Source organism: Limanda limanda, chromosome 16 (assembly GCF_963576545.1).
Source record: "Limanda limanda chromosome 16, fLimLim1.1, whole genome shotgun sequence".
In the NCBI taxonomy this organism is placed as follows: domain Eukaryota; kingdom Metazoa; phylum Chordata; class Actinopteri; order Pleuronectiformes; family Pleuronectidae; genus Limanda; species Limanda limanda.
This window is the reverse complement of record NC_083651.1, coordinates 15,134,103-15,143,162: the sequence shown is the minus strand read 5'-3', so window position 1 is coordinate 15,143,162 and position 9,060 is coordinate 15,134,103. Positions and strand designations below refer to the sequence as shown.

The 9,060-nt window shown below is 40.4% G+C and overlaps 1 protein-coding gene across 1 annotated transcript; it reads left to right on the top strand.

The window, feature by feature from the left end:
• Nucleotides 1-2,368: 2,368 nt before the first annotated feature.
• Nucleotides 2,369-6,486, top strand: LOC133021795 (FAST kinase domain-containing protein 5, mitochondrial). The gene is made up of 2 exons (XM_061088776.1): nt 2,369-2,426; nt 3,811-6,486. Exon 2 carries the CDS (start codon nt 3,823-3,825, stop codon nt 6,256-6,258), a length of 2,436 nt encoding a protein of 811 aa, XP_060944759.1. The 5' UTR covers nt 2,369-2,426; nt 3,811-3,822; the 3' UTR covers nt 6,259-6,486.
• Nucleotides 6,487-9,060: the final 2,574 nt, after the last annotated feature.

Below are 9,060 nucleotides of genomic sequence, written 5' to 3'. Positions count from 1 at the left end.
GATGAGTACAGAAGGAAAACAATTATTTGATATAATAGATGTTTAAGTACATGTCCTCCTCAGGCTCCTCCCGTTGAAAGAGAACAAGGGGGTTTTACTTTAGGGTAGAAATGCAGGGGATTGTCTTCTGACCATTGTTAAGTCTAGTTCACCTTTCACCTCTGGATTCACTCATGTGTGAAGTTACACAATGGAAACAATCTGAAATCCTGCCCTGTTCTAACCGGATTTTAAAAACTGCTGCAATTTAATCGATCGTGTCTTGTTTAATATAAAGTGATTGCAACATTAAGAGAAACCTAGATATCAATATAATATGCATGTTATTCTTAAGTTGCGGAATTTTCAAAATAAACTGATGCAATTCTGTACCATCTTGTACTGAGGAGGGGGGCTAATAAAATGTTTTTTTCTAAGGCCATCAAAGGTTTGTTTATCTACTTCTTTAAGCACAGAACTTAAAATGGATCAGTTGAGAATCCATTGTTATGGAACTATAATGTAAATTCATAAATTATGGTGATTTTAAACTTACATTTTTAAGACATCTCTTGTAAACAAGTTTGCCATAGATCATCCTTTGGTCCACTGGAAGGGAAAATACATTTGGAACAGACTTTTGAGTTTGCACATCTTAAATAAATTAGTTTACTTTAAAAAACATGGTTCTAAAAATTTTAGAGACATCAAGTATGTGAAGTTTAAACTATTTGCACGTTCGATTAATAATAACTTATTTTTCCCATGTTTCAAAATAAAAGCCAAATTGTATTCACAGAGGAGTAAATTCCTCTGATTCCTATCCAAAGAAATTAAGAAAAAGATGATTATTATAAACTAAGCCACTCTTGATGTTGTTCTTCTTCTGATTCATAGAAAAAACTAATTAAGAAAACAAATAAAAACATTTAGTGTTACATGCCAGTCAACTGTTGCTTTCAAATTCTGCTGGGAAAAGTTAACACCACACAAACAAAATAAAGCAGGATTATGCTTTTTATAGAAAAGACAAATGAAAACAATCTTAGTTAATTTTAATATTTTGTTATTGAATATGCAGTAAAAGTCAAAACCTTTCCTGATTAGCTGTAAATCAACATTGATATCTCATGTGCTATGCTCAATAATAACCACACAACAAAACTATAATGACCCGAAGCAGATCCTGATATGTATTCAGCATATAAACAGATAATTATTATATTCTTTAGAAATAATAATTTGCTGCATCCCTGGCTTCTAAACCACAGGATCTTGTTGTTATAAAATGTGTGCCTTTTAACGGCAAATATTCTGACTCATCACATCAGCAGAGGTTCTGTTTATGGTGTCTCATTTGACGCAGTTAAAGTGAATAAATCAAAGTTTTGACTTAATTGTTGATGATTCTTTAGACTAAAATCAACCTTTATCAGTAACTCATTGGCAAATCTATTCTTCAGATACAGATTTGTTTGCAAAGATAATAAATGATAATAATTAAAGTTTGAATTATATAAAACATCAAATTCTATTGGGTAATATCTTATCAAATATTTGTTTTGCATATATTGTAGGATGAATAATTATCTTTTGTTTTCTTTCCTTATGTCTTCAGTTCTCTTCTTTTTTTGTTTAGTTTAGTTTTTTCTTCTCTTCTCTTCTTTTCTTTTGTTTTGTTTTATCTTCTCTTCTCTTTTTTTATTTTCTCTTCTCTTCTCTTCTCTTCTTTTCTCTTCTCTTCTCCTCTCTTCTCTTCTCTTCTCTTCTCTTCTCCTTTTTTCTTTTCTTATCTCTCCTCTTCTTCTCTTCTCTTCTCTTCTCTTCTCTTCTCTTCTCTTCTCTTCTCTTCTCTTCTCTTCTCTTCTCTTCTCTTCTCTTCTCTTCTCCTCTCTTCTCTTCTCTTCTCTTCTCCTTTTTTCTTTTCTTATCTCTCCTCTTCTTCTCTTCTCTTCTCTTCTCTTCTCTTCTCTTCTCTTCTCTTCTCTTCTCTTCTCTTCTCTTCTCTTCTCTTCTCTTCTCTTCTCTACTTCTCTCTTCTCTGCTTTTCTTTTCCCTCCCTCTCGATGTTTGACCCCACCCAGCTACCGTAGGTCAAATTCTGTTCAGTCATGGCGGCTCTCCACGGAAACTATATCAGCTTGCCACAATAAAATACAGCAAAGCCCGACACGACACTTAACAACAATTAATTCTAGAAGCCAATGGTGTTACTGCACCTTTATAAATATAATACACATTATTTACAACACAACACGAAGTCTAATCCGGATTTTACTACCTCTTTGGTTTCAGCATCTAGCAAACCATGTCTGGCTTCTTTTGTTTTGAAGGTCGACCTACTGGTTTCCGGTGTAGTGTCTGTTTCCTCCTGTCTCGGCCACATGAGGTTAAACTGACATGTTCCTGCAGCAGCATGGACTGATTCATGCATTGGGCATTTAAAGGTGAGTCCAACGTTGTGTTATCATCACGATCACATTCACCCGGTTTAGTTTACATTTGCAGGAAGTGTTACCGGACGCTCTCGTGCAGGGAAACAATCCGTGCTTGGACGGTGCATGTGAAGTTGCATGAATTCAGCCCAGGAACTGACAGACACAGTACATGTATGAACTTCAGAGAGGGATTTGTCTCAGCAGGAATCTATAACATGGTTTAGACTGGTTGGTTCAGCCCTGTGTGTCATCATTCAGTTCATCTATTACTGTGTATTTACACACTTATTTGGTATGAATGCTTAATTTAGACACACAACTGGGTTTGTGAGCTTCAGGTACAAAATAGTCTTGAGTTGTTCATTGCAAGAAAGATTATTTAGTTTCCTGTGTCCATGGTTTTCATTACAGGAATACAATATTTCATAGTTAGAGTGAGAAAACATTACTTGAGAAGATATAATACTTTATTGATCCACACACCAGGGGAAATTCAGTTTGTACAGCAGCAGGTAAGTCAGACTGAGGTAGATGAGAGAACGGAAATATGAAAAGGCAATAGAATGAAAAGAAAAAGCAGAGTTTGTACATAATATACATTTCACTGTTGAATTGGTTTGTATAGAAATGTTATTGATTAAAGTGCAATGGCACGGGATGATGCACGAGCACGAAATAAACTGTACATAAGTACAGTATAAGGAGGACACTTATGTCCAAAATTATATTTTTCCGTAAGAAAAGTTTCAATAAATAGGCACTCTGCTATTTCATATATATATATATATATTAGCCAAAGTCAGGTAATTCCATTTACCTGTGTTTGGTCATTCTGAACAGAATCTGTTCAATTGAACAGGATTCATTAGCCCCATGAGGCAATATGTCCATGACAGGTTCTGAAATGAATGCATCTTACCAAGAAATATTAACAAATAAAATGTGTCCGTAACAAGAATACATTTGTTATACAGTCGGCCTATGTATCTGTTGAAATCAAATATGAATGTCTTATAATCATAGACTGTTTATAAAGATGGATGACGTGTCTCTTCTTCCTCCCATTATCCATAAATGACGAGAACTACTTTATAGATTGGGCCCATGCCTCATCCATTAACATGGAGGAGGTGTTCAATCAAGACACTTTTGCTTCACTTTTGTGGAGCACTCACGTCATCCATCTTATACAGTCTATGCTTAAAACTGGGTCACAACATTTTTTTGTCCTCCATTCATGATTTAGAAGCACCATAATTTTGGCCCCTGGCATCCCTGAAAAAAATGAGGAATGCCAGGGGCGATAAACATCTAGTTTATTATTTGCTTAAATTATTTGCAACTTAGAAATCAGAGGTTTGGTTGACTTAACGTGTATGTTTTCTCTTTTTAGTGTTGCATATTGATGGCTGCCTGTGTGCTGCGTCAACGTGGGCCCAGGCTGCGCTGCCTCAGAGGCTTGAAAAAGAATTTAACCCAGGTTCAACCCCTCTATGGCAAAACAGAGGAGGAGGCGGACGAGCATGAGGGGAAGAAAGGGGCATCTCAACACCAGGAGGCCTCTCTCCATGGAGGTTACAGGCTGTTTTACAACCCGTCTTCATATCATCGCTCTGAGAGGAACGCTGCGACCTCCGGGAGCCAGACAGATAATGACGAGGACGAAAGGTGTCTCTCCTTTCTCGCACCTTCCTTCTGGCAACAGGGCAACCGCTACAGCGTCAGTTCCTCGCGGCATCTTTCCAGCGCAAAAAACACACTCCTCGACTTGGCTTTCAACAAGAGCTCTGAACCCGAGAGGCCGTCAACAGTGTCACCCTACCATGGACAACCCGTGCCTTCGGACGTTAAAGTGGATCCACGTGTTTTCAACAAATGCCGGCCTGAGTATGCCTCCATGACCCTTGACCTCACCCACCGAACTCACCCAGTAAAATGGGAAGATGTGTCCACGCTGCTCCAAAAAGTGGCGGTTTTAAAAGGCAGCATGAAGCCATCGGATGTGTCTCAGTTTCTCGTGGAGCTCAGCCGCGTGGACCCGGACAAGACGTCGTCGATAAGGAATAACCAGCGCTTTGTCATGCTCCTGCGGTACTCTGTGGAAAACCTGCGCCTCTTCACCGACCTGCAGCTGCTGGAGGTGCTGCAGTCGTTTGTGTGGCTGGAAATACCCTCCGACCACACGGTGCTCGGGCTGTACGAGACCGAGCTGAGCCGCCGGGCCGACCAGATGACTCTGCACCAGTTGCTGCTAGCTGCTGATTTGTGGCGCTGCATCGGGAGACAGGTCCCCCAGTTCTTACAGCACCTCTATGACTCAATCCATCTGTACGTGGGACATATGGGGGTCCCTGAACTAGTCCAGCTGTTGTATATAATGGGAGAAGGTCGGAAGTGCCCAAGAGACTTAATCCATCCTGTACAACAGCTTCTTTTGCGCCATTTACAACAATTATACCCCGAGGAGGTTGGTGTCGTGTGCCTGGGGCTTTTTAAATCCCAAACTTCAATATCTCAGAGTGCTGTGACCTCTATTGTTGACAAGGCAGTCTCCTCTGTGAGAGAGATGAGTGACTTTGCGATGGTGAATGTGCTGAAACTCTTGCGTTTCAGTTATTTGTACCACAGAGCGTGGATGGAGGCCATGACACAGGAAGTTCCTCGACGGGCCCCCAGGATGGGTGTTCAGGGCCTGATGCACGTGGCGTTGGCCTGTTCAGCGCTGCATTATCGTAATGATGACATCCTCGTTGCCGTGGCTGAAAGAGTGCCCTCGCTCGTGCCACACTGCAGGAGCAAGGACTCATGCAAACTGCTCTGGGCCCTCAGCTCATTAAGGTTTCTCCCGGCTCAGAGTCCGAGCTTCTATCCGAGCCTGACAGAAGCCCTGAGACAGAGGAAGGCCGAATTCCACCGATACCCAGAGCATCTGCTCACTGGTCTGCTAGGCCTGGCCTTTGTCTCTCACTTCCCAGAGGACATGATCGCATTAGCTCTGAGCCCTGACTTTGTCAAGCAAGCGCTGAAAGCAACACAGCTGGAGCTGAAAAAAGACTTGCTGACTTTGGACGGAGCTGTGGCTCTGGAGCTGCCTCAGTGGACCGGGCCACGGTTAAGCCGTGAACTTAGGGAGGAGATAGCTGAGCTGCTGTGGACGTTCGCTCAGTCAGATATGTGCCACAAGCCTGAGGTTCAGGAGGCAGAATCCACTCTCCAAGATCTGTTCGGAGGAGAGGAGTTTGTGTGCAAGAGAATGATTCTGCCTCACACTCGCTCCATTGACCTGGAAGTTCATCTTGACTGCACAGGAAAGCCAATACCCGTTATCCCAACGTCCCACTCAACCACATTATATCCTGAGAAGGTTTCATCTAAAGTAACTTTAAACCAAGGGTGGGGGGAAATGAATCTAGGGGCAACTATAACTGATGATCTTTTAGCAAAGCTGATGAACACTAAAACCACAACAGAGCCTTTAACTCCATCTCCTAAGACTACACCTCTTCCCAGAGAAAGACTTGATGATGGGAGACTGTTTGTCACAGGCCTTGACCTGACTAGTGACCTGATAGAAACCCTTACTAAAAACAGTGCCCCTGCTGGCTCAGACCCACAGGAGGCCAAAGCCACAGTCAAACTGGCAATCCAGGTTTCCAGCAGGAACCACTACTGCTGCCATTCACAGCAGCTGTTGGGTCTTCATGCCATGAAGAGACGACATTTGAAGTTGGCAGGCTACAAGGTTGTGGAGCTGAGCCGTCATGAGTGGTTTCCCTTGCTGAGGAAAAGCAGGACCGAGAAGCTGGCGTACCTGCACTGCAAAATCTATGACAGTCTGTAATCACTCTGTGACCTGCTAAAAACCCAAAGAAAACACATAGATGATCTAGTCGCTCTGACTTGTGGGTAATATTTATTCTGCTTAAGTCTTGTCCAAAGCTCAGAAAGATCTGATAAGGACAAGGGCAAATATTCCTTTGTCTCTGATTCTTTTGTACATGTTCAGGATGTTGTAAAAAATTTGACATTTCAAGATATTTTTGTGAGAAGAATGCAAATTAAAAATATTTGACAGAACGCTGTCCTGGTCAAGGTCATGTAGGTTTGCACTAGACATATTTGCTTTTATATCCCAGGATCTAAAGAAGAAGAATAAATGGAAACAATCTTTTGTATTATATTTGACAGATTTCACTCAAGCGTGGGGGTTCTTTTAGAGGTCAGTGCTTCTCTTTCAAGTGTAATGAGATTTCCGCCCCACTTTGTACGTCAAAATCATAACGAAATGAAACAGTTGTTTGCTGGTACTGCTGCTGCTCCCGAACATTAAAACCTGTTGCATAATTTGACAAAAGAAGGTTTAAGATGGTCTGTCAGTGTCATACCAAAGGAAGCAAACATCTATGATAGAGATTGTGAATTCAATACAGCTCATGATACAGTAGTAGATGAGGAGGTAAATTCCTGCACTAGTTCAGGTCGAATGGCTTTTGTTCTGCAAAACCATTTCCCATTTTTATTTCTTCTTACAGTGATGTTTCTGACACTTGTTCTTTTTCATGTTCTAAGCAAAACTGGCAGCTGCGCTGCTGAAGTTCCTCTTACAAGTTGAACACCTATTATTTGAGACCAGTTTGACAAGGACTCAATAAAAGCCACAATCCCAGGAGGTATTTTAAATGGCCCTGTCGCAAAGCCTTGTGCGAGCAGACTGTCTGGTCCACCTTTATGTAACTGAATACAACAACTATGTGTATTTTATAAAGAATGGCTGTCGTTGCAGGGTAGAGATCCTGAAAATATTCTTTTAATATTGATTTTAAACACTTTTTTTTTTCTTGCAGTTGGCAATCGCATCCTCTTTAAATTAAGCTGGGGAGAAAATGTTCAACAAGAGGAAATCATTTGAAGTGTGTGGATATCCTGAATCAAATAAACACTGCAATATCCGGAGCCAAATCTATGTAACAGATGCTTTTTCAGTTGAGTAATAGGAGCTTAACAACAAAAAAAACAACATAATCTAGCATTCATGCCACTATATAATGTTTTGTTAATGCAGAATGTGATTCATATGCCATGTTATGCAACACTGTAAATACTGATTCAGAAAGAGGGGGTGTATACTAAGTGGCTGACAGGTCAAGACCCCACTTACTCTGAAAAATCAATCCTTTCACACTGGATTTAACTGATGTTCTCAGACTTGGCTTCATTTAGATTATATTTATGGCATTAAGAGCTGTATCTCCACCACAGCTCTTTCTTAATGATGTAAACCTACTCAAATTGAAACTGAGATGTGGCACTTTATTAATGCAGTGTCCGTTTTTTATTTGTTTTATTTCAAGTGAAGCACAAACTCGTCTTACTGTCTAAAGTCTAATGTTCTGCACTGAAATTTGAATAGTCATAGAGGAACAACTTATTGCCAAGAGCTGTCAAATACTCATGTTTGTCTATTATTATATGTAATGATATTGTTATGATCTTGGTGTCTTCACCCGCAGGCCTTATCTTTCCTTTGTGAGCCAGATATTGATGGTGTTGATGCTTTGATCCTTACAGCCGTCTCAATACTGAAGAAAACAAAAAGCAGCTTCAGGGTCTCAAACGAGGAAACATTATCAAGAAAAAACGTCCATCAGTGCCCAGAAAACCTTCTGACCGTGCTCGACTAAAGTTCTTAAAACCATCTCAAAATTCAGACTCAGAAATAAAGAATAAATCCTACTGTGGAAAAGCCTAAAAGTAACCAATCATGGATTATATATGTCCATATGTATGTTTGTTTTCAAATTAATAGGGTGTGTATTAATTACCTCTGTAGGACTTTTCCAGCAGGAACACTGATCACTGACCTTGGCTTATAGGTTTGAATTTACCCTAGTTAAGACTTTAGTTAAGCTGTCCACACTTTATGAAAGTCAATGCAAAATTCTAATTGAGGTCGCTGTGTGTGTGCGTGTGTGTGTGTGTTTGGATGTTGTGTGTGAAGTACATTGTTCATTTGAAATAATAATATATGATACGTCATTATGAAATCATAGTAGTGAAAATATGATGGTTAATACAATAATGCAATGATAACTAAAAAAACTTAAACATTTGTTATTGGTAAGTCTGCAAGTAATAATAATTATTTTTGGGGGGATTATTCCCTCTCAGGTAATCATGTTCTTTCCCAACAACAATAGAAAATGAAGAAAAAGGTGATGAGATGAAACCCAAACTGCTCCCAAATGATTTCCTGTCAGTCAATTAACAAAACCGATAAACTGATCGTTAGCAATCTAGTTGTTGTGCTTTAAGTTTTCAAGGACACAGACTTTTTGATGAGACCAGAAAACTTCTCTTCACCTCTGTCTCCCTCTTGCATTTACTTTTCTTCCCTCGCTTCCTGCCGGGAGACAAGCAGTTTAAAGGGATGGAGAGGAACGGATTAGAGGCAAAGACATATTCAGTCAACACTGTATCTGTTAGCATGTGTGGAAGTGCTCGACGATCCCACAGGAAGAGAAGGAGGAAGCTGCAGGAAAAGGGGAAAAAAAGGGTAGTTAAGAATGCTGGGTTGCTCCCTGATCAGGTTGAGAAGAATAGATGGATGGAGGGGGAAGAGTTGTGCTGTTTGACCTGCAGGGGG

Coding starts and splice junctions, on each gene's coding strand:
- LOC133021795 (XM_061088776.1), top strand. CDS start 3,823: ATGGCTGCCTGTGTGCTGCGTCAACGTGGGCCCAGGCTGCGCTGCCTC.